Source organism: Amblyraja radiata, chromosome 1 (genome assembly GCF_010909765.2).
Source record: "Amblyraja radiata isolate CabotCenter1 chromosome 1, sAmbRad1.1.pri, whole genome shotgun sequence".
Classification (NCBI taxonomy): Eukaryota; Metazoa; Chordata; class Chondrichthyes; order Rajiformes; family Rajidae; genus Amblyraja; species Amblyraja radiata.
The window spans coordinates 78,978,268-79,004,564 of NC_045956.1; the positions used below are offsets into that span (position 1 = coordinate 78,978,268).

The 26,297-nt window shown below is 43.8% G+C and overlaps 1 protein-coding gene across 1 annotated transcript in view; it reads right to left on the reverse strand.

The window, feature by feature from the left end:
• The window catches only part of LOC116979671, a 121,728-nt gene that overhangs the window by 44,662 nt on the left and 50,769 nt on the right, over window positions 1-26,297 (reverse strand). The window contains exon 4 of the mRNA XM_033031389.1: window positions 13,870-13,913. Coding sequence (XP_032887280.1) covers window positions 13,870-13,913 — 44 coding nt within the window. The remainder of the gene's footprint in view (window positions 1-13,869; window positions 13,914-26,297) is intronic.

The following is a 26,297-nucleotide window of genomic DNA, read 5'->3' on the forward strand; positions in this document are numbered from 1 at the left end:
AAACATACACCTCCGGAGAACTGCATCTCGCTAAATGTACCGGCCGTTAACAGCCAAATCTGGGGCTACATTGGGCTGGGCATAAGGACCCAGGAGGTGAAGCTCCAAAAAGTCTTAAAACTCCTGACGTCAGCAATAACGTCATATGCTCGTTCGGTTGATGGGGTCGAAATGACCGATAACCAGCAGGACACACTGGCTCTTCTGTGTAACACACAGTATGAGATAAACTGCCTACGGAAGGACGCCATCAGACCTGCCCTCAATCCCAAATTTGCAGGGCTGTGCAAAACTTCAACTGCACAGCCACAAATACTGCTGTTTGGGAAAGACTTGTCGAAGCAAGTCAAAGATCTGGACAAGAGTCGAAAGCTGTTGGGCTTATGAGGGCAGGTCCAGGAACGAGTAAAACCACACACCCCAGGCGGCAGCACCCCTATGCATCCACCAGCAGGCGTCAACACCAGGGTGCTGGTGAAAGCATGGGGGCCGCACATCATCCCCGGAGGTCTTTTTTAGGCCAGGACCCAGAGCGGCCCTCATGAAAGATGCGCCGACCCCACACTCCGGCGCCTCGACCAGTGAAGAAACAGAGGCCGAAGAAATGAACACACTACCGGTAACCATGGAGGTAGGTGGGTCTGGTTCCTTCCAGAACATAGAAGGTGTAGGGCCTTTACTAACAGGGGTAAGGTTACACTTGTTTTTGGAAGCATGGAGGACTATTACACTTGATAAAAATATACTACAGAGTATTCAGGGATACAACATTGATTTCATCCAAAAAAGTATGCCACCAGTTCAACATGTACCTCACAGGGAGTTTGTACTCTCACAATGGGAAAAATGCAAGGGACATGCAGAACTGGTGAGGTTACATGCAAAAGGAGTCATAGAGAAAACAGAACATGACTCTCTGGAATTTGTATCGAATATTTTTACAAAAACCAAGAAAGATGGTGGATGTCGCATCATCATTGACTTAATTACACTGAACACTTTTGTTAGGTATATACATTTCAAAATGGAAACATTTGTTACTGCCAAACAATTAGTTTGCAAAGGATACTTCATGGCATGAATCGATTTAAAAGATGCATACTATGCAGTACCCATTCATAAGGATCATCGTAGATACCTAAAGTTTAACTGGATGGGGCAACAATGGCAGTATAAAGCATTGCCTAATGGCTTAACATCAGCCCCAAGACTGTTTACCAAGATATTAAAACCAGCCTTGGCAATGCTAAGAAAACAAAAACATATTGTCATGGCATATCTTGATGATATCTTGATTGTGGGGAAAACCCTGGAATTAGCTAAATCAGCGGTATTAGCTACCAAACATTTGTTTGAAAAACTGGGGGTTGTCATACATCCAGATACATCTAAATTGACACCATCCACAACTTTGGACTATCTGGGATTCACATTTAACTCTATCCACATGTCTGTAACATTGCCAAAGGACAAAGCAGCAGAATTAGTGGAAGCCTGCAACAAATTGATTGTTACTAATCAACCATCTATTCGACAGGTGGCAAAAGTAATTGGGAAATTAGTAGCAGCATTTCCATCTACTCAACTTGGACCTTTGCATTACCAAAATTTACAAAGGGCAAAGGTGCAAGCGCTAAAACAAAATGCAGGTCATTTTGATCGACCTATGCAATTACCAGCCAAAGCAATTTCAGAATTCCAATGGTGGAAAGAAAACATTTGGCATAGTTCCAGCCCCATCGTTATCAGAAACGCAGCATTCACATTACAAACGGATGCCAGTGCTCAGGGCTGGGGAGCAACTAACATTCTATCTAGTACTGGTGGCAGATGGAACATACAAGAATCATCACTACTACAGACACTGGGTATAAATTATTTAGAAATGTTGGGTGCGTTTTATGGGCTTACTGTTCAGCTATGCACCACTTGCATGTCCGCCTACAAATTGACAATACCACAGTGTTGGCCTATGTTAACCATATGGGTGGAAGAAAATTGATATCGTGTGACGATCTGGTCAACACAATCTGGCAATGGTGTGTCGACAGACATATTTGGCTATCAGCAACTTACCTACCAGGTAAGCTCAATAGAGTGGCAGACACCGAATGGATGTTGAACCACAAAGTGTTTGCTGATATTACAAAGCGGTATGGTACACCTGATATCGATCTCTTTGCATCCAGACTGAATCACCAGTTACCAACATATGTCGCTTGGGAACCAGACCTTGAGGCAGCAGCAGCTTTCTCGCTCAATTGGGGAAAATTATTTTTCTATGCCTTTCCCCTCTTCTGCCTCATCAGTCGGGTCCTACGCAAAATACAAATGGACTCAGCTTCAGGTATTTTGGAAGTACCCGATTGGCCTACACAGCCATGGGTCCCTGTGGTCCTCGACATGGTCTCTGAACCACTCATGACCTTTTCCAAAAGACCAGACCTATTGGTCCATCCTGTTATGGGCGAAAGTCATCCGTGCCATGACAGGATAAATATGTTGGCTTGCAGAATTTGAAACGGCCTTTGTTGGACATGGGATTATTGGACAGGACCATGAACATGATCACGGTGGCCTACCGAGAATCGACTAAGAAGCAGTACCTCTCCAGCATACGGAAGTGGGAAGGACTGGGGTACTGCTGGAGGACTGGGGTAGCATACAGAGCAGCTACAATTACCAACGTCCTGGAGTTCCTATCCAGCCTTCACTTCGATGAAGGACTGAGTTACAGCACAATTAACAGTGCTAGGAGTTGTTCTGTCAGCGTATTTATGGCAGGCACCAGGACAGCAGTCCATAGGATCTCACCCTCTGGTTGCCAAACTGATGAGGGGTATCTATAACACCAATCCCCCCCAGAACAAGGTACACCCAGATCTGGGACGTCAGTGTCGTCCTGACATTACTAAGGGGTTGGTCACCAGCTATGTCCCTGTCCCTGGAACAGCTCACACTAAAAACAGTCATGCTGATGGCCTTGGTCTCAGCTCAAAGGGTCCAGTCCCTATACAAATTAAGACTGGACAATATGGTAACATTGACGGACAAGATAACATTCAGAATCTTGGTGCTGGTCAAGTAGAGTAGACCAGGAACTTCGGGACTAAGTTTGGAATTTCGGGCATACCCACCTGACCCCCGTTTGTGTGTCATGACATACCTGCTGCTTTATCTTAGGACAACAAAAGCCTTAAGAGGAAGCAAAATGGCATTATGGGTTAGCTTCAAACAGCCTCATGGTCGGGTGTCAGTACAGACCTTCTCAAGATGGCTCAGACAGGTTCTGGGGACTGCTGGAGTGGATACTGACAATTTTAAATCTCACTCCACCATACAGCAGCAACATCGGCGGCCAGAAATATGAAGGTACGAATGGACCATATTCTGGCAACAGCAGGATGGTCAACGAAAAGGACTTTCCAAATATTTTATAATAAGCCGATTGCCAAACCTGCAGTCTCGGAGAGAGGAGGAAAACTTCATCAAAGTAGATATACTTTGAGGAGATTTTGCTGTGGAGTAGACATATTGTTTAAGAAAGAACTGCAGATGCTGGAAAAATCAAAGGTATTTAAGAAAGAACTGCAGATGCTGGAAATTTTTTAATTTGAATCTTGCAGTGAGGCCATACATAACTAAAGCACTGAGTAGACAGGTCTCAGTTTAACACCATCCCAACATGTAATGCATTTGATAATGCAGTTCTCCTTCAATATTGTAGTGTAGTTCCAGCCAACATTATTACTCCATATTCAGAATGGATACAATGGCCTTAATTCAAGGTCAAGGTTTCATGGGTCAGTTTATTGTCACATGTACCAACTAAGGTACAGTGAAATTTGAATTACCATACATAGGTAATTACCCTACACCTTCAGCGGCGCTGCAGTTCTGTCACTGCCCGTGTGCGCGACTTTGGCGCCTTTGAGAGGGGGGCGGGTTTAAAATGCCTTTTTTTCCCAGCCTGTTCAAATTGATTTTTGTCAGGCTGTTTAGCTGCTGAAGAATAATCGCTCAGACATCGGTTTTATTAAGTTTTTTTTTTAACTGCACTGGATATTTTAATAGAGGGAGTAATTTAAAAATCAACTTCTAAAGCCGTCAACACCGACAACGGGGACGGATTTCACGTACGGGACAGGTAAAGGAAAGTTTATTTTACATATAAACGTGCTTCTTAGGATGCCTTTAATCTAAATTTTACGTTGCGAAAAGGTAACTTAGGACCCATACGAACCGGCAGTATTTTTCCTGCCGATATGGGGTTTAAATTCACCGCAACTGCAATGTGCCAATTGATCGCGTTGCACAAATTCCTACTCGCAAGATGATTAAAATGGCCATTAATTTACGGGAATTAAACACTAAATTCCTGCCATTTGGCCTATAAATTCATGACAATGAGATTTAAAAATCATGTTATATTGTGAATTCTTGTGTGAATGTTATTTGGACACTTAGGCTATTTAAAAATGTTAACCTTTTCTTAAGAAATTGATAGATGTTTAGATCTAGTAATTGAATTTTGTAATTAGCTACAATTAGGTAACTAACTAATTATATGCTTTCATTTCAGGTCATCCAAGTAACATTGTTTCATATTTGTTTCAGAATGCTTCAATCTACAATAACTGAAAATTTCATTCAGTTCTCTTAATTTTTAAGAAAGTTATGGGCTTTTGACTGTCCTTGATCACAGCTTTTGTGTTAAGTCAATGGAAAAGCAATACGGAACAAGATGCTAATTTCCAAGTATGAAAATGGCAATAACGTTTTTAATACTGAAGATATGAAAGCGAATTAGGTGTCAAATTAAACTTCTTTTTATGCTTTATCTGATGGGATAAATTGCAGACTTAATTATTAAAATCTCAATTTTTTTTAACATTGCTACCATACTGCCATACTAAAAAAAAGCAATGGCACACAACTACATAAAAGTTAACATAAACACCCAACACAGCGGATTCACCACGTTCCTCACTGTGATGGAAGGCAATGAAGTCCAATCTTTTTCCGCATTTAATTGACTGAAAAGGTAATAGTTACAGTTATCTTTTATAATTTTACTGCAGACTGATGGATAAAATAAGCAATGAAAGATCAATTAATCTGACTTTGATTGTAACTTAACCTCTGTGTCGGAAACAATAACAGTTCTCACTAAAAGATCTTAGAAAATTACCTCAAAATTGAAAATACAATAAAGTGTGCTCAGCATGGATCTTAAAGAGAAGGTCATGTACGACTAACCTAATAGAATTCCTGAAGAAGTAATATAATTAATTATTTCATGAACTTAATGTATATAGATTTCAGGAAAGCACTTCAATAAGAGTACAGTCACAACTGACACCAGAACTTGTCACACTGGAGGCCAAGTAAACGAATGGATAGCAAACTGTCTGAAAAACACAAAGTGTAAGTGACTTGAAGGTAATTACTGATAATAGGCCATCTTGTCCCACAAGGGTTGGTGTGAGACAACAGTTGTCCATGACCGACATGCATGAATCAAAAGAGCGATTTCAGAAACCATAGTGTAGCACAAGAACAAATTACAGGGAGTCAGAATAGATTGGCAGAATGGTGTGAAATTGACAAAATAACTTAAAGTGATATTTATGTTGATATGTGTTGGAACATTGAGAGATGAGCATCTTGGAAAATGTGCTTACATTTTTAAGGAATAAATTCATTAATTGTAGGAGGCTATTTAACCTATTGACCCGCATGTCATTGGGAAGTGGGGAGAAACTGGAGCACCCGGAGAAAACCTATGCAGTCACAGGAAGAACATGCGAACTCCACACAGACAGCACCCGAGGTCGGGAATCGAACCTGGGTCTCTCGCACTGTGAGGCAGCAACACTACCAACTGCGCACCACTGTAATTGAAAATGCTTTACATTATTTCTATATGGAAATCTTTTTTTCAAATCCTTATTCCCTCTGTAAATTCATGTTGATGGAGTTTAGGAATGAAGGTTACTAATGTCCGAGTCACCGTGTTCTCGATTTTTGGTGGTCAAACTGAATTACGTTTTTTTAGAAAATATTCAGAAATGTGATTTTTTTCCCCCCAGGATTAGTTATTCTGCACAGTCAAGTCACAGAAGAAGGCTTTTGATTTTACATTAATGTGAATAATGAAGTATAATGAAGAAAGAAGTCTGTTAAATTCTAATTCTGTTAAATTCTGCCTGAAGCAGGTCGTTTCAGACTACTTCAGTTTTGCACCGAGTGCCTTTGTGCTGGAGCTGTTTTTATGGATAATTTAAGATGTTTGCAGGGTGTCAGCTGGAAGGCCGCCTTGGAACTACTCGAATGTATGAAAATGCTGCAACAACCCAGCAGGTGTATCAGCACCTGCGGAGAATGAAACAGACTTAGGTTCAGCCCAGTGGCTTACAGCATATCGGTACCTTCCAGATGCTAAATAATTTTCAGAGCCCAGGTTTAGGCAAAGGCAGAGAGATTGAGGGGTTGGACAGGGTGTGTGATGGGCAGGTGATGGACAACAGGAAATTAATGAGCAGAAATGCCCTCATATGCAAGTAGGGGATAGGAGGAACTAACATTAAAATGAAGATAGTGCAGGATGTAAGTGGCAATAAAGGAATAAATATTAAACAAAATGCCGGGCTAGGGAAAATGCTAACATAACTGTTTTAATTCTGCTAGTACTAATCAGCACAGTGGCAGAGCAGCAGCAGAAATCAGGTTCGATCCTGTCTGCATGGAGTTTGTACGTTCTCCTCGTGACCACCTGGGTTTTCTCCGGGTGCTCTGGTTTCCTCATATTCCAATGACATGCAGGTTTGTTGGTTAATTGGCTTTTGTAAATTGTTCTTAGGGTGTAGGATATGATAGAAAGGTTAAACGAGAACTTACCGTTTGAAGTTTGATCTTTATTTTATGAGAAGTTGAAGTGAGGGAATACGTGAAGAGCCCGCCAGCCCACATGCGCGTCAATCTTCAGAGCAACTGCATGAAACCACAGACCAGTTGCAGAACTTAAACTATAGAAAGACTAACGAGACTAGAGTTACCGGATTATCTTTTATGAGAATCAGGGTTGGGATTGGAGGGCACATATTCCCTCACTTCAACTTCTCATAAAATAAAGATCAAACTTCAAACGGTAAGTTCTCGTTTAATCTTTCTATTTTATTTCGAAGTCACGTGAGTGACTACGTGAAGACTTCAAAGCTCTGTGGTTTCATGCAGTAACCCAATCTGTGTGTGAAACACTTAAACAGATAAAACCATAGATGGTAGAAAACATGGGTTATTAATACCTTGATGCTAACTTGCATACATGGCCATTGCTCTTAATCGGACCATAGTCCCAATTGGCTTTGAGTTAGACAATAACTCATGCAACCCTGTTCAGAATTCTATCTGCAAATATCCAGACATATTCAACCAAATTTTATAACTTCTGAACACGCACTATGAAAGCCTCTTGCTGTATGATGAAAGGGAAATATCCATTCTATTGGCTGCTAATGAGCCATCAGCAATTTCTTGAGAGACTATTAAATAACAATGAAGAAACTATCGTTCATCTCTTAGGTACGAGCAAGCTCAGTTTACCTGTATACATAATATCACGCCCAATCTCCGATCTGGTGGGTATACTGTCAACTCCAAATGTACGCAACCAAGCCCGTTTTGCTTTATGAGATAATTCCCATAACAAGCTACCCTAATGTCAGTTATGACCCAGACCCCGAGCCAGAGGTTGAGTAAAGACTGTGTTCTTTGTGCTGAAATTAGTTGCTAAAAGCATAATCAACTTAAAGATACTGCCCCCATTAGGAATGCAGTAGATGAATATCTGCATAATAATTTACTGATATACATTGCACACTACGATGACTGTAGGCTTTTAGAGCGGTCATATAAAAAACACCTTGCATAACGTTAGTGAACAGCAGGTGAATAGCCAATCATTTATTGTCCCACTTATGGAATTATAAAGAATGACAAAACAGCACAAGCAGTGTTAATTGTGCTATCACATAATCGCTTCTCTAAGCCCAAACTGAAAGCAACACAAACCTCTGTTATTTCCGTTTAAAATTAACTCACATATCTTGTTCATAAACTTCCCATACAATTGTGGAGAGCTAGCTGCCCGAGAAAAAAGGCTGCACCAGTCATCACTCGTGACTTTGAGTAAATAGGAACTTCTTTAGACGCCTTACCATGGCCTGAATGAATAGGCAAAGTTGGTACAATTAAGTTTCATGTTGCCTCATCCTTAACATCGTAAGAGGAATCTACTGATAAACCCCTATGTTTTATCAGCTGCAAATTTTGCATGTCATCTAAAACTTGATGACACAATGCCCTTTGATCTGAGTAGGGCAGCATTAGTTTCCACCACTGGCTTTGTTATCAAACACCAAATATATCTGTGCCTCTTGTGTATAGATATGGCAAAGTATGTATCTTCAAGATTGATTCTCTGAATCAGCTAAATTGCTGAAAGCCAATCATCCATCTCAAACTGGGTAACCAAACACATGATCAGATTAGTCAAATCCTAACCTGATTTGGCATGCTCCACGTTTCTGCAATCTTGAGAATATCAGAAATATACCCCTCTTGTTCTTGGGCAGACTACTCATTCTCTGTGAGATGTCACTGATTCCACTTGGAACCACCGTTCCTCTATTGACCATACGGACGGAAATTTATTGGCTTCTCTTGCCACGGAGGATGCATTATCTAGTTATTCATTCAATTTCCTGATAACATATAATCAGAACCTATGACTAGAGCTGAAACACCGTATCCACTTGATGTGGGAATACGAGTTCCCTGTCAACTCTTGGCTATTAGAGTCACCACGAATCCTTAGCATTTTTCCTCTGAGTGGAAAATAGCCTAATTCAAGCCTGAACCAGGAATTGCTTCACAGTCCTCTGATTGAAACCACCTGTCTGAGTCGCCAGTGTGCACAACACAATCTCTTCAACCAGCCACTCAATCAGGAATACTGGTATTGAGAGCCTACAGATTATTATATATACCTTTTTGATTCACAACATGAACCTGCAGGTCAGATAAAATACTATATGCCAGACCGGCTTCCTGCTAGTAGCTACCTATCCCAGAGATGATGGCAATTATGTTTTCAACGAACTGGCAACTGCACTAACTGAGATGAATTTTAATCATGTGTTGAGGGAGACTACAACTACTTCACTCTACTGAGCAGCCTGATAATCTCAATCACAAATGTTGAAGCAGTGCTTCCTTGGTCAATATGACCCATATGGCCAGCCAGTTCCAGGATTGTCTATCCTGAACCAGGGTAACCAAGCTGTTCCTAATTGTAAATTACATATGCAAGGCACCCTACCAATGTCTCTGCATCAATCTGTCTACTCCAGAGACAGTGAAAAGATACCAGACAGCCCATGCTGCCAGTAAATCCAAACCTGGGCCGACAGACTGCTCCATTTCGGAGTTTTACGGAGGTTAATAAAGAGACCTTACCTGCCAGCGCCTCTGAACCCGGGTCGACCTGCTTGTTGGAGCTTCAGCGAAGTTCCATTTGCAGACCCTGTCTGACCACATCTTCAGCCCATTGCTTGCCAACAGCTCGTTTCCTGAGCTCAAAAGTGATATTGCTGTGCAAGGCATGCCTGCCAGCATTCCTGAGCCGAATGGGACAGACTACTTCTTCGACCTACAGGCCTTGCTGGAGCTTTATTGTGCAGGCCACGCTACCAGTTTATTCCTTATGGTAGCATTGACTATGGGAACATCCCAGTTCGGGAGTTTTGCAATTTCCCGGACTGTGATATCTCCCAGCCGTTTCCAGCACAACATCTTCCTTCAGCTGGTGTGATGTTAGGTAGCTGATGCTGCTGGCCAACTCCTCTTGTAGTGGCTTGCCCGTCCCCGAGGGAATAGCAAATTTAGAGGCAAGAGCAGGCAGCTCTTCCTTATGCGACTCCTGCATATCATGCATTAAAGCATGGGATTCAGGCACATACTCATATTTGGAGTCAGCTCCATACTGATCTCCGACACTTCCCTCATCCGAGTGGGAGGAATATTGCAACCCTGAACCAGGTGTTGCCACAGGCATATGGCTCGAAATGCCTGTGCATGCCTCCGTAACACGGATCATATTTTGTGCCACCATCTGTTCCATCAGATGTTCCAATTGAGACAAACAGCCAATCACATCTGCCATAGATGTGGGGACAGAATCCTCTTGTCCCGAATCGTCCGACAGGACTTGTCTCACAGACTTTGCTTTGGCCTTGCCCCGACTTGGGGTTGCCAAGCGGCTCCCTCTAGGAGCCGAATCAGAACTAGCTGTGCAGACCGGCTCTGCCAGTGACTCCGAAGTGGAAACGGATGGCTGTCGGCTTTTCACACTGCCGTGGTCCTCTGCTGCTGGTTCCTCAGCAGCCCCTTTAAATATTTGTTTGTTTGCTTATTCATTTATTTATTGTACTTACCAGACAGGTTGTGCCTGCTAGTGACTCCGAGTCCTTGCTCCCTTCTGGAGCCTCAACGGAGTATTTCAGGGGAGGAAAAAGAGCGCAACCCTGAACCAGGTGTTCCTTCCTCAGGTCTCTGGCCTCCATATGACCCAGTCAAGCTGGCATCATAATCGGTGTCACCTCTCTCCGATACTCCCCTCGACAGAGTGGGAGAAATACTGCAACCCTGCCAGGTGTTGCCACAGTTATATGGCTGGAGCCGCCTGTTAATGCCTCTGGTGCACGGAGCATATTTTGTTCACATGATTAAAATGAAGCATATCCCCCATTAGTTCAGGGATTCGATTGCTTTATCGATATCCACATAGTTGGAGCCACTTATGAAAGAATCTCCAACACTCCCCTCTACTGAACGGAAATTATCATGACGCAACCCTGAACCAGGTGTTGCTCCCACAGGTGTCTGATAGACACAGCTCAAAAAACTTCCTAAACCAGGAGCTCCTTTCTGGAGCCTCAACGGAGTTTCTTAGGGGGGGAAATATAATGCAACCCTGAATCAGGTGTTGCCTCCTCAGGCCTCTGGCTAACTCCCTTTCTGAGCATCAATCTGTACAGGCATTGCCCATGAGATGCTCCGAACAGCCGCCTGCTCCAGTGGAGCCCCATTCTGACACGATAGTCACACACGTGACCGAGAGGCAGCCGTTATTATCAACCGCCAGCTCTATTTATAGCTGCCCTATAAATAGAGCATATGCTATACGTTGTTCTACAGCGTATGCTGAACCGACCTCAGCCGGCAGCATCTATGTTTAAAATGCTCGCTGCTGCGGAAACCCCCACAGAGAATGCTGATCCGGCAGCTGAGCTTCCATGGTGGTCGCTATCCTGGCTGCGGCTATTTTTAAAACCCCCAGCTGCTGCTAATCCTTTGCAGCGGTCGCTGACCTGGCACCGCCGGCAGCCGCAATTTTGTATCCCGCCAGCCCCTTACGGAGTCTCCACGGCGGCCTTCAAATCCGGCCGCCTGCTCCCATTCGGAGCTACAACAGCAGCAGCTGCACAGGCTGCGCCCGTCAGCTACTCCGGGCCCGCTGTACCGCTGCGGCTCATTCCTGAAAACAAAATTGGCTTACCTGCCAGAGCAGTTTCGAACTGCTCCGATTCCCGCGTCATGCGTCGACGTATTTATGTGCATGCGGGCTGGCGGGCTCTTCACGTAGTCACTCACGCGACTTCGAAATAAAATTAATGTACGGGTGATCGTTGGTCGGTATGGACTCGGTGGGCTGAAGGGAATGTTTTCACATTGAACCTGAACTAAACTGAACTAAATCTGCTGGTCTATTGATGATTTAACATCATAAATTACGTCCTCTGCATATAAAGGCTTTTGATCAGGGCATGTGTATCACAGCAGGCAGCACTGAATCATAGGAACAGGACTAGGATATTTAACGCATGAAGCTAGTTCTTGCATCAATAAAGGTATTATTTGATTGGTGACCTAACTCAATATGTTGATCTTTTCCTCACCCTGTAATATTTATTTACGAAAATCGACCGCTTTTAGGCTTAAAATTAACCACTGACCAAGTTGTTGTTAGTAATTGGGAGTTTGGCATTTCTACTTCCCCTCTGTGTGTAGGCTTTTCTCCTGATTTCATTTGGGATAGATCTGCCTTGAAATTCCAGGCTGTTCCTGCAAGTTCTACATTTCCTAACCAGCAGAACTTCATTCTATCCATTCCCCTTGCAGAATTTATCAACATTAAAAGAAAACATCATCTAACCACCTCTCAAACCTTTCAAATTTCAGAGAATACAATCCTAGTCTTTCTCACAGACTTAAGTCTTAGCAATCAGGTGTCATTTTTTAAAAGATGCTGCATGCCCTTCGAGGGCAATATATCTTCCTAAGAGAATGACGTAGAAACACAGTGCACAGTGTTGCAGCTGATACATACATAGATACTTAGATACATAGACAATAGGTGCAGGAGTAGGCCATTCGGCCTTTCGAGACAGCACTGCCATTGAATGTGATCATGGCTGATTATCCCAAATCAGTACCCCGTTTCTGCCTTCTCCCAATATCCCCTGACTCCACTATCTTTAAGAGCCCTATCCAGCTCTCTCTTCAAAGTAGTCAGAGAATTGACCTCCACTACCTTCTGAGGCAGAGAATTCTACAAATTCACAACTTTCTGTGTGAAAAAGATTTTCCTCATCTCAGTTCTAAATGGCTTACCTCTTAGTCTTAAACTGTGGCCCCTGGTTCTGGACCCCCCCTCCCCCAACATTGGGGACATGTTTCCTGCATCTAGCTTGTCCAATCCCTTAATAATTATATATGTTTCTATAAGATATCCTCTCATCCTTCTAAATTCCAGTGAATACAAGCCCAGCCGCTCCATTCTTTCATCATATAACAGTCCCACCATCCGGGGAATTAACCTTGTCAACCTCTGCACTCCCTCAAAAGCAAGAATGCCCTTCCTCAAATTAGGTTGTTTTGCACAGTGGCGCAGCTGGTAGAGCTGCAGCCCCACAGCCCCAAGACCCAAGTTCGATCCTGCCTTAGGTGGTGTCTGTTTGGAGATTGCACATTCTTCCTCTGACCATGTGGGTTTCCTCCAGGTGCTCCGATTTCCTCCCTTATATCAAAGACATGTGGGTTTCCAGATTAATTCGACTCTGTAAATTGCTCTGTGTGTATAGGGTGTGGAAGACTAAGTGGAATAACATAGAACTAGTGTGAATGGGTGATCGATGGTCAGCGTGGACTCAGTATCTCCATACTGTAAATCTAAACTAAATTAGACTAAACTAAACACACCGCAGCTGGTTCCAGACCACTTCCAACACGAACTGGTCTCAAACTGGAATATAGCAACTCAAAGGAATGCAGTTATAGTTTAGTTTATTGTCACGTGTACCAAGGTACAGTGAAAAACTTTTGTTGTGTGCTAACCAGCCAGTAGAAAGACAGTACATGACGACAATTGAACCATCCACAGTGTACAGATACATGATAAGGGAATAACTTTAGTGCAAGGTAAAGCCAGTAAAGTCTGATCAAAGGTAGTCCGAAGGTCCCTGGTGAGGTAGATAGTAGTTCAGGACTGATCTCTAGTTGTGGAGGTGTGCATTTTCCACACTTCTATACCATTAGCCTGATAGGAAAGGGAAGAAGCGGGAGTGGCCAGGGTGACACAATAGCAACTGAATAGAGCAGCACAACTGCAGATATTTGTGTACATTTAAGAGTAATCACTTTTCTTAGGAAAAAATATATAAGGTATAATTTAAGAGTTATTTAATTATAAAAAACTATCAGTATACTGTAGTTAATGATTGAAAATACAAACTGAATAACACTTACAAATGTGTTGGATACCCATTGATGGTTCTTACTCATTGTTGACTCTAGATAGAGAAGAGATCAGAAAGCACAAGCCGATTAAATCAGTGAATAATTATTGTAAGATTCAGCATTTTGTGAACATCCTGTTATCGACCACATTATAACCTCATCGCAGTCTGCCATGATTGCTGTGGTTGGTGCTCAAAAGCAATGACTTCATCACTAATCTCACACTTTCACAGCAATTACCAGCATGTTTGGCAAAATACTGTCACGCACAAAATACTGTCACCTCCCCCCCTTGACTCCATCCAAGGACCCAAGCAGTCTTACCAGGTGCGGCAGAGGTTCACCAGCACCTCTTCCAACCTCATCTACTGCATCCGCTGCTCTAGATGTCAGCTGCTCTACATCGGTGAGACCAAGCGTAGGCTTGGCGATCGCTTCGCTGAACACCTCCGCTAGGTTCGTCATAACCAACCTCATCTCCCGGTGGCTCAGCACTTCAACTCCCCCTAATATTCCAAATCCGACCTTTCTGTCCTGGGCCTCCTCCATGGCCAGAGTGAGGCCCACCATAAATTGGAGGAGCAGCACCTGATATTTCGCTTGGGCAGTTTGCACCCCAACGGTAATAACATTGACTTTTCTAATTTCAGGGTGTCCCTACTTTCTCCTCCCCTTTTCAGCTCTCCCTCAGCCCACTGGCCCCACCTCTTCCTTTCTTCTTTCTGCCCTCCCCCTCCCCCACCCTCACATCAGTCTGAAGAAGGGTTTCGACCCGAAATGTTGTCTATTTAATTCGCTCCACAGATGCTGCCTCACCCGCTGAGTTTCTCTAGCATTTTTGTCTACCTACTGTCACTCAGTGGCAGGTTTTCTAATGTAGCCATTTAATTCTAGTTATGAAAACTAATATAGGATGTGATTAAACTTTTTTATATCTGTAACGTGTATAGATTACACAATTATAGGTGCAATTTATTATAATGCTCCTTTCTTAGAAGATCTAAACCAGAGATTACAATCCGCACATTTCATCATATCCCAGAAATATATATAAAGAAGTGTTGGAGACCATTGTCTCTGAAATCTGCCCTTTCAGCCAACTGCATTGCAGGAAATATGCTTGATATATTGCTCAGAATTAGTTCAGGGATAGAAATAACATTCTTATAAAAAATGTGTTATCCAAATACAAGGGGAGAAACAAAAACATAGAAACATCGAAAATAGGTGCAGGAGTACGCCATTCGGCCCTTCAAGCCAGCATTGCCATTCAATATGATCAGGCTGATCATCCAAAATCAGTACTCCATTCCTGCTTTCTCCTCTAGGGTGCCACAATGGCCCAGCTAATAAAGATGCAGTTTCACAGCTCCAGTGGCCTGGGTTCAGTCCAGACCTCTGCTCCTATCTTTGCATTTTATCTCTGTGACTGCATGGGCTTCCCCCTGAGTATTGTGGTTTCCTATCACAACCTGAATATAAGCCAGTGGGTAAATTGGGCATTGTAAATTGCCCCTGATGCATAGGCAGTGAAGCAAACAAGAGTTGATGAACATGTAAGAAGTTACAGGGAAATAAGTGGGGGGAACATAATTGCAGGCATAGACTCGATGGGCTGAATGGCCTTCTTCTATGTGGCAAGGAAATACGAGAACTCATTTTTACACTAAACCTAATGAGCAAAACATGCCAAGTACCTTTCAGCAAAAAACAGTTGACGGAGTCACAAGCGGGAATTAGAGATGATCAAAAGCTTCAAAGAAAAGCAAGGTAGAGTGTTGCGCACATAATTTCAGATATTGGGGCCTCGACAGCTGAAGGTAGGAGCACGGCGGAGTGACTACCCTTGGAGAAAGTCAAGAGGCCAGAGCTGAAGAAACACAGAAAGGTCTGTAGGGCTGACGGAGATGATTGATATTGTGTTGGGAAAGATCATTTTTAAATAACGGTAAAGATAAACTAATGAAATCAACAGATTTTCATTTAAGATAAACATAAAACAGTACAGCACAGGAACAGGCCCTTCGGACCACAACATCTGTACAGAACATGATCCCTATTTAAAAAAAATCCCTTCTGCCTGCACCTGATCCATATCCCTCCATCTCCTGCATATTCATGTGTCTATAAACAAGCCACAGGATGAACAAGCTGCCAGATAATGTGGTTGAGGCAGGTACTATAACAACATTTAAAAGACATTTGCACAGCTACATGGATAGGAACGTTTTAGAGTGATATTGCCAATTGAGGGCAAATGGGATTTGCCTAGATGGGGTACCCTGGTCAGTATGGGCGTGTTGGACCAACAGGCCTGTTTCCATGCTGTATGACTCTAGGAACTGATAGTGGTTTATAAAATCATAATGGCATAGATAAAATAGTTTTATCAGTCTTTTTTCCCCAGTGTAGGGAGTCTAACACTGGAGAATACAGCTTTACAAAGAGAAGGGGATTAAAGGAGATTTAAGAGGCAAGCTATTAACACATCGTGTAGTGAATCTACAGGACTGTCTGCCATTGGAAGTGGTGGAGGTAGGCACAATTGCAACATTTAAAAGACATTTGTGCAGATATATGGATGGGAAAGATCATTTTTAAATAACGGTAAAGATAAACTAATGAAATCAACAGATACGTGCGTGCGGATGCTCTTTGTGGACTACAGCTCTGCCTTTAATACCATCCTTCCCCACAAACTGGTGGACAAACTGGGGGACTTGGGACTTCCACACTCCACCTGCATGTGGATAAATAGCTTCCTGTCGGGTCGCAGCCAGAGAGTCAGAGTGGGCCATCACACATCCACGGCCCTCAGCCTCAGTACCAGCTCTCCACAGGGCTGCGTGCTGAGCCCCCTGCTCTACATCATCTACACACATGACTGCATCCCCGCCCACCACAGCAACACCATTGTCAAATTTGCGGATGACACTACGGTGGTGGGACTCATCTCCGGGGGGGACGAGTACGCCTACCGGGATGAGGTGGAGCAGCTGACAGTGTGGTGTGGAGAAAATAACCTGCTCCTTAACACCTTAAAGACCAAGGAGATAATAATAGACTTCAGGAAGAATAAAACGGACATGGTACCATTAATTATCAGAGGGGACTGTGTGGAGAGGGTGGCGGATTTCCGCTTCCTGGGAATCCATATTGAGGAGGACCTGACGTGGAGCGTGAACACCTCTGCGCTGCTGAAAAAGGTCCAGCAGAGACTGCACTTCCTGAGGGTGCTCAGGAAGAATAACATCACTCAGAGACTGCTGCTGTCCTTTTATCGGTGCTCCATTGAGAGCCTCCTAACATACTGTGTATGCGTATGGTACACCAGCTGCACAGCGGCTCAGAGGAAAGCGCTCCAGAGGGCCATTGACAACGCCCAGAGGATTGTCGGATGCCCTCTCCTTACCTTGGAGGACTTACACAGTTCCCGCTGCATCAAAAAATCCCAGAGTATTATAAAGGACATTTCCCACCCCGGACACTCCCTGTTTGAACTGTTACCGTCAGGCAGACGGTACAGATCTACAAGGACAAGGACAAACAGACTTAAAAACAGTTTTTACCCCACTGCTATAAAGGCACTAAATGTAGCCGCCAAGGAACGCAGGGGCGATACATACATACATGAAATCGACAGAAGGATGTAGGGCTGGGTGTTTATGCGTGCTATTTTTATGATATTTATTTTAGTTGTTTATCTTTTTAAAATTTTACTTTGTATGTATCGTTAGCTTTTAGAAACGTTTGAATGGTGCACTGACTGGCTGACATTTTACAATTTCGTTGTACATGGTTCATGTTACAATGACAATAAAGAAACTATTCTAACTATTCTATTCTGAAAGGTTTGGCGGCGCAAAGGGCCAAATGATGGGAAGTGGGACGATCGCAGAAAGGCACCTTGGTCGGTATGGACGAGTAGGCCCAAAAACATATTTCTGCGCTGTAGAGCTCTATGACTCTTTAGGTTGATGACCTACCATTTGAATTGTAAGGTCAGAAAAAAGTTCTACTTTAATCAGACCTTACAATTCTCACGAGAGATAATAAATCTAAAATTCTAGCTGTGTTTTACTCTTCCTACAAATGTTGCCACTGACCTGTTGAATATTTCCAGCATTTTCTAATCTACTTCACATTTCCAGGACCTGTAATTTTTTGCTTTTTTTGAGCAAGAAAATATGAAACGTGCACCATTGTTTATCTGTGAGCCAGTTGAGTCCAGCAGGCTCAGGGCTGATGAGAGAAAAGGAATGTGTGCAAATTAGGACGCAGACAATAACTTTAGATGACGACATCTGTCAAAGGTGGAATGGAGGAGAATAACTGCAAAAATAGACGAGGCTAAAGGTAGCAAAGGCATGGATCACTCATTCTCCACCGCTGCTCCACAGACAGGGCAGTACTGTTGTGCAGCAGTAGAGCTACTGCCTTACAGCGCCAGAGGCCCAGGCTTGATCCTGACTATGGGTGCCATCTGTATGGAGTTTGTACGTCCTCCCCGTGACCATGTGGCTTTTCTCTGGGTGCTCTGGTTTCCTCCCACATTCCAAAGACATGCAAGTTAATTGGCTTCTGTAAATTGTCCCTAGTGTGTAGGATAGAACTAGTTGGTGATTGGTGGTCGGCCTGGACTCGATGGGGCAAAGAGCCTGTTTCCACACTGTATCACTAAACTAAACTAAACTAAACTAATCTAAACTAAACATCATTCACATCCATCCAGATGCAGCCTAAGATAAATAACTTTAATTGTGAAAGTCTGCTTCTGTGCTTTCCAAAACACACTTTCAACTGTTACATATTTCCTTATGTCTCTTCCTTCTGTTTAGAATAAACCTGATTGTTGCATTTTAATTAAATAACATGTTCTTGTAGCTATAGCTCTCCTTCCCCAGAATGATCAATGGACGTGAGCCTGTTATATGAAGATATGCGGGTACCGGTAAAACAAAAGGAAGACAAATTGCTGTGCTGATTTAGAAGCAAAATGGGATTTGCTAGAAATGACTTAAAATAGATATCTGATTAACTTAATTTGGTGTGCAGCTGAACTCTAATGTATTATTTAAATACTTATTACTGAGATCATTGCCCTTATCCATTTTTTGCCGTCATAAAAGAGACAGGCAGTGACATTATACTTACATTGTGTATTTATGTGCCTTTTACCCATAGCACTGTAAAGCAGGCTCATCATCTCTAAAGTTACTTGCTGGTTTATGAATTAACTAATTAGAAATAGAGGTTATAGAGTCATGTAATCGTACATCACAGAAATAGACCTTTCATCTTGACTCGGCCAATGGCAACTGAGATGCTATCTATGCTAATCCTTTTTCCTGATGCTATCAATGCTAATCCTTTGGCCCACATTCCTCGATTAGTTTCTGTCCAACAGCTTTTTAAATGGTGTGATTGTACCTGCCTCTGCCAGCTCCTCTGCCAGTTTGTCCCATACACCTGCCACCCCCCTCTGTGTCTGGAACGTGCCCTTCAGATGTCCTTTAAATATTCTCTTACCCCTCTTACCTTCGATCTTTCTCCTCTAATTTTATACTTGGACAAGCTTTAGCGTAAGCAAATTTTGCTGATTGAACTTTTTCCATGATGTCTAGCTCTATGGCTATTATTTCTCTACCCTTGGAAATGACTGTGGCTATCTGTAGATCAACCATATTAATCTGTGTCAATATAGCCTTCACCACATATATTATACATGATACACATTCCACCATGTAATCCAGTCCGGGATTTGAGTAGGACTGGAGCCACTAATAACAGCCTGCTTGTCCCTTAGTTTGGTAGTCTGAAAGTTGATGCGATGAGTGTAACAGTATGCATCGTTCTCTCGGCATGGGTTTTAATAAATGCTTTGTGGTTCACCTAATACATTGTAATGGTTTGATTACAAAGCGGTATCTACCCTATCTACACCCCTCATAATTTCATATATCTCTGTAAGGTCAACTCCCAGTCACTTGGTAGAGGGTGAAAGCAATCCCAGCCTATTCAATCTCTCCTGTTAACCATAGCCTTGTCTTCCATGCAACATGCAAGTCATTTATTTCTGAACTCTTTCTAGTGATACCACATGCTTTCTTTACTGTGTTGACCAGAACTGCACACAATAGTCTGTGTGGCCTAACTAACATCCTGTACAGCTGCAACATAATGCCCCAATTCCAATATTCAATATCTCTGCCTATGAAGGCAAGCAATTGAAAAGCCTTTCCACTACCATATTCACCTATGTCCCCATTAAACGATGAACTATTAACTTGCACTCCAAGATCGTCCAGTTCATCAATGTTACTAAGGTTTTATTTATTGTATATGTCCAGCCAGTATTAAATGACCCAAGATGCATGATATCACATTCGGCTCAAGACACTGTCCCTGATATAATAAATAGCGTTCCCATCACGAGGGTACTTAGTTTTAAAAACATACTTGAGTGTTGTTTCTAGATTAAGGAGGAGGTTTAAATTTATTGAGTGTACAAGTGGGAATTAACTACCATCTCCCACTGCTTTGCCCAACTTTTCAACTGTATGCCTCTCTGTATCCTTAGGCAACCATCCATGCAATGTACAACTCTGTCTGTCTTTGTGCCATCATCAAACCTACTGATCAGATCACAGACGTTCTCATCCAAGCCATTTAGATGTGTGGAAAATCTCAAAGGTACCGCCACCGATCACTGAGGTACAAGAACTCGACAAGTTACAGATTCATAGTTCAAAAAACAACCCTCCACCACTACCTTTTTGCTCCTATCACAAAGCTCATTTTGGATTCATTACCACAATGTTTTGGAACCCATGTAGCTTCTCAAAAATTCAATCAGTGATGTAGGATTTCCCATGCACCAATCCATGCTGACTCTCCCGAATCCGTGTCTGCCTTTCCGAGTGTAATGCAAAGGTTAAAACTGGCTTTTCAACTAAAATGGAGCTGTCCTCTAACAGTCATGATGAGCAAGCAGGTTCGCTTAGAAAAACAATTAGGAGTTTTGGAAAATATTTTGTCTCACTTGGATGAACAAGTAAATCATGAGACCTCGTGAGAAACCATGCAGTCCCAAGACATATAGTAAAAATACAAGACAAACTTTTCTTCACAGTGACATCGGAGATTAGCTCAAACCTGATATAATAAATAGTGTTCCCATCCCTAAGGAGGATACCTAGTTTTAAAAACATAGTTGACTGTTGTCTGTAGATTTAGGAGGATGTTTAGGATTATTGAGTGTACAAGTGTATGCTATGGGTGAGCTGACAGGACTTCGCCTTGGACTGGTATGTGGAACAGTGCCAGGGCCCTTGAGTTCTCCAGACCAGCCATAGCAAACAGGAGTCTCCAATGATAGACACAAAAAATTGGAGTAACTCAGTGGGACAGGCAGCATCTCTGGTGAGAAGGAATGGTTGATGTTTCGGGTCAAGACCATTCTTCAGTCTCCAATGGGCAGAAGGTTGTGAGACTCGTTGCTACCAATCACCAATTGTATCAGTGTGAACTCGATGAGCAGAAGGTGGTGAGATTTGTTGCTCTATAAATTCTGTTTTCCTTTATTTTACTACAATAAACACAGGTTTATAACCTTGAAATGTTCTCTGTCCAATCATTGATCTGAATCCTTGAAAAGCTGCTTGTGTAGCGGCACCAAATGTGGTGAATAAGGCCAGACGTCAGGCAGGTACAAACAGTAGTTTTATTCAGGTGTTACATGTTAAGTTGGTCCGCTAACGTAATTGTCATTGCTGCTGTAGCTTGTCTCGGGCTCAGCTACCTGTTGACTCTCCTCATCTCAAGGTGAGATAAGCTTAAGTAGCAGGACACTAGGCCGTGACGTCATGTGCCAACCCTCGTAGCTACTGACGAGGGTTCGACCATAAGTGGTCTGTGTATCAGCTGACGCCATAGGATCTCCCCCAGAACCGGAGGAAGGAATAGAATGGACGAGGGCGGCTCCTGCATGTGGGTCGGGGACACCCCGGGCGTGGGTCGGGACAGAGGGGCCAGCGGGCGCAGTCGACGCTCCGCGTGGGCGATCCCGAGGTATGCCGAGGGGTGCGAGGAGACCGATGCAAAAGCCGCCGGACAGAAGAGACACATTCGCATCTCCTCGACCAGCTAAGGGATTGCATCCTGAGAAATACGGCCCCCAGCAACGGCTGGGAGAAGTCGGCAACAATGAAGAAAAAAACGAAATAAAATAAATAAACTGATTGCTGAACCCGGCGTGGTGATGCAGTGTAAACTAAGTGAAAAGAAACAACACAAACTACAGTGAGCAATCACGTGCAAAGTGGTAGGTAAGTTCAAATTGTCCAGTGTCCATGGTGCAGGATAGGAAGCTGTGCTGGAAAACCTGAGGTTGCAGTGACAGCCTCCGACCTGAATGAGGCGCTGTTGTCGGTGGTCAGGCTGCAGGGACGGCATCCGGCCTGAAGATGGCGCTGTGGACGGCGGTCAGGCTGCAGTGACAGCAGTCGATCTGAGGGTGGCGCTGTTGCCGGTGGTCAGGCTGCAGGGACGGCATCCGGCCAGAAGATGGTGCTGTGGACGGTGATCGGTGAAGGTCGAGCTTCTCTTTGGCCGGTCGAGACGGCCATTTTTGTAGTCAGGCGGCCACTTGTTTCAGTAGGCCGCGGCGGCCATTTTGCCGGCCGGCTGAAGCGGCCTTAACCAGCGATTCAAGACCCCGCTGCTGGGCCGGACAGGCAGCAGCGCCCAGTGATCTTCGGGGTCACGCCGGTGAGGAGCAGATGGGCGTCTTCGGCAGTCGCCCCAGGTAAGCCCGCCCTATCGGGTGGCTAGACCCTGGGCAGTGGCCGGCAGGGCCTGGTGCCGTGGCCGCGGTGAGGCCCGGTGCGGTGCAAGGCCTGGAAACGTGGCCGCGGTGAGGCCGGATCCGGTGCAGGGCCTGGAGCGGTGAGGCCCGGTGCAGTGCAGGGCCTTCTCTCTCCCCACTCCCGGGGCCGTCGGGCGTGCGTCAGTGATGCTGGGGGCAGGAGGCTGCTATGCTCACAGATCCTGTAGCAGCTGGTGGGGAAGCAGCGGTTGCCACAACCTCTCAGCTCCGGTGAGCAGCGACTGGTGGGGAAGCGGTCGATGGTCGGCTCCAGGCAGGTCATGCGGGAGAGCTTGGCGGCCGTCACACAAGGACTGTCACTGGAATGCACCCCTTGACCCGGGTGGCCTGCGGCATACCTTAGGGTAGGGCTGGGATGGCGGCAGCGTCGTTCTGCAGGGCTGGGCAGTTGTCGGCAGACATCAGGTCTCCCAAGGCTGCATGCATCAGGAGAAATCCAAATTTCAATTTGGATAGTCGGGGTCACCAATGTAGCGGCAGCAAACGTGGTGAATAAGGCCAGACGTCAGGCAGGTTCAAACAGTGATTTTATTCAGGTGTTACATGTTAAGTTGGTCCACTAACGTAATTGTCATTGTTGCTGTAGCTGAGCAAGGTTGTTCTCTCGGGCTCAGCTACTGTTGACTCTCCTCATCTCAAGGTGAGATAAGCTTAAGTAGCAGGACACTCCCCCTAGGCCGTGACGTCACGTGCCAGCCCTCATAACTACTGACGAGGGTTTGACCATAAGTGGTCTGTGTATCAGCTGACGCCACACTTGTATCATTACATCGTGAACCTTTCCAATAATTTCCAAACTGTTCACCAGCCGTTAGTTTCAAGCTGATCCTTTGTCCTGATTATTGTATCACATCCAAACAAATAAGCGGTAATACAGTGAAACTAGAAAGTTAGGATATAAATATTGAAATATGAAAGGCATTTCCGTTGAGAGGAGAGAAGTTAAAGCGGGAATGAATAGTGAAATCAAGCAGCCTTTGGATTCCAATTTCATAAGAAATGTTTGTCTGCCAATCTGCAGCTAAAAAGCTGTGAAAATTCAAACCTGTATCTATAAAACATAAGCTTAACCTTATCTATCTTTAAATTATTTAATTATGACTATTTGGATCAATTATTTATTATCTCATTGGAACTTTTGATAACTCCTGCATAACTAAAATGCTGGATTTTACTCATGGATGCCAGTGATGAGGAAGGAACTTCTCCACATAAGTGTCCTCAGGTTTCTGGACTCAGACACCCGATAGGTGAAAACCCTGGGAGATCTCTACCCATTGACCAATGAGGATGACAGTGCCCTGAATTCAGACCCTTGCTCCTATTTGTCTGGCACAAGGTTATTGACCTGCAACTCTGTTTTTCTCTCTCCATAGACACTGCTTGGTGTTCAAGGCATTTTCTGTTTCTTTCACATATTTTCACTTCTGTCCAACGGACTGATGGTAAAGTGAAGTGAGCTTCCACCACTTTCACCTGGTGGCAGAACACTTCGGAAATAAAATTGAACTGGGTGAAGGCAAGCCTGAAGAAGGATCTCAACCTGAAACGTCACCTATTCCTTTTCTCCAGAGATGCTGCCTGACCCGCTGAATTACTCCAGCTTTTTGTGTCTAGCTTGGGTGAAAGCAATGTTGTTTTATGAAGGGGAAATCATGTTTGACAGATCTGATGGCATTTTCTGAGTTGAACCTCTGAGGATTGATAAGGATGGTCCTTTTGTGGTGATGTTTTTGGATTTTCTGAACAATTATAAGGAGCCAAATAGAGTCATTAAACATAATTAGAGTGCACAGTATTGGGGGGTAATATATTGCCATGTATTGTGCTTTAGTTAGTGAAGAGAAAATAGAGAGTTGGAATAAATAGGTCATTTTGTTTTTGGTGCCTATGACCTGCATGGGTTCAGCTGGTCACATCCGACATTAATAATTTGGATCAAGTGTAAAATATCCAAGTTTGCTGATGATACAAAACCAGGTGTGAATAGGGAGCAGCGAGGCTTCAGGGGATGTGGAAAGATTCAGTGAATGGGTCAGAGCATGAAAGATGTAACATAATGTACAGAATTGTGAAGTCATCCACTTTCGTTGAAGAAATAGAAAATTGTTACTTTTTTTCCCCCAAGTGGAGAGATTGAAAGTATTTGTGTTCAGAAGGACCATTGTGTCCTTGTTCACAAATCATTGACAGTTAGCAAATATGTTCAGCAAGGAGGATGGACATCCGCAGGGATCTGTGCTGGGACCTCTATTGTTTATGACAGACATAAATAACTTAGACGTAAACATAGATGGGTTGGTTAGTAAGTTTGTAGATGACACCAAGTGGCCTTACTGACGCACGGACAGACACTGCAACTTTTTGTGCTATTGACTGATTGCATGATTCTATGTGGAAACAAATCAATCAGCCCACCATGCTGACCATCGATCATCCATGCACTAGTCCTATGGTATCCCACTTTCTCATCCAGTCCCTACACACCAGAGTCAATTTTACAGAGCTAAAAACATCTTTATGATGTATGAGGAAACCGGAACACCTGGAGGAAACCTACACGTTCAAAGGAAGTACATGCAAATTCCACTCAGACAGCACCCGAGGTCAGGATTGAACATGGGTCTCTGGTGCCGTGAGGCAGCAACTCTACCAGATGTGCCACTGAACTAATTTTTCATTTGAGGCAACCAAAAAAGCCAACTATCTTGATAGTCAAGTAGCATGTTGAATTAAAGGGACTTTGCTGGGATATCCATTCCAGAAGTACTGACTCCCACACACTAATATACATGTGCTGCCTTTTGTAGGTAGCCAGCAATAAGAAAGATGTAGATACAAGGAATTGCAGATGCTGGTTTTCAAATATATGACACAAAGTGCTGGAGGAACTCAATGGGCCAGGCAGCATCTCTGGAGAATCTGGATAGACAGTGTTTTGGGTTGTGCTTCTTCTTCAGACATATTGCAGCAGAGGGGAGAAAGTTGGAAAAGGGGACAAAGCTGAGCAAGTGAGAGGTAGACCCAGATGCAGGGATCTTTGATTGGGGATGACAAAAAAAAAGTGTGAGATAAGGATGGAAGAGGTTTAAGTAAGAAACCAAAAGTAAGAATATAGGTGGAAACAGTCAAGGGGGAGGGGAAGGGAGGCGTGAATGCTCAAATGGGTGGGCAACTGGGAAGAGAGGATGAAAGAAAAGGGAGTGGGTGTTTGGAGGTTAGTTACCTAAAATTGGAGAATTCGATGTTCATGCTATCGTGCTATTGTAAGCTACCCAAGTGAAATATGAGGTGCTGTTTCACCAATTTGCTTGTGGCTTCAGTCAGGTAATAGAGGAGGCCCAGGATAGTAGGGGAGATGTAAAACCTATCCCTATACCTCCTCCCTCACATCCATCCAGGGACCCAGCATGCTTTCCAAGTGGGACAGAGGTTCATTTGCAGCTCCTCTGACCTCATCTACTGCATTAGGTGTTCCAGATGTGGCTTTCTTTATATCGGTGATACTAAGTGTAGACTAGGTGATGGTTTCTCCAAACTGTTGCACTTG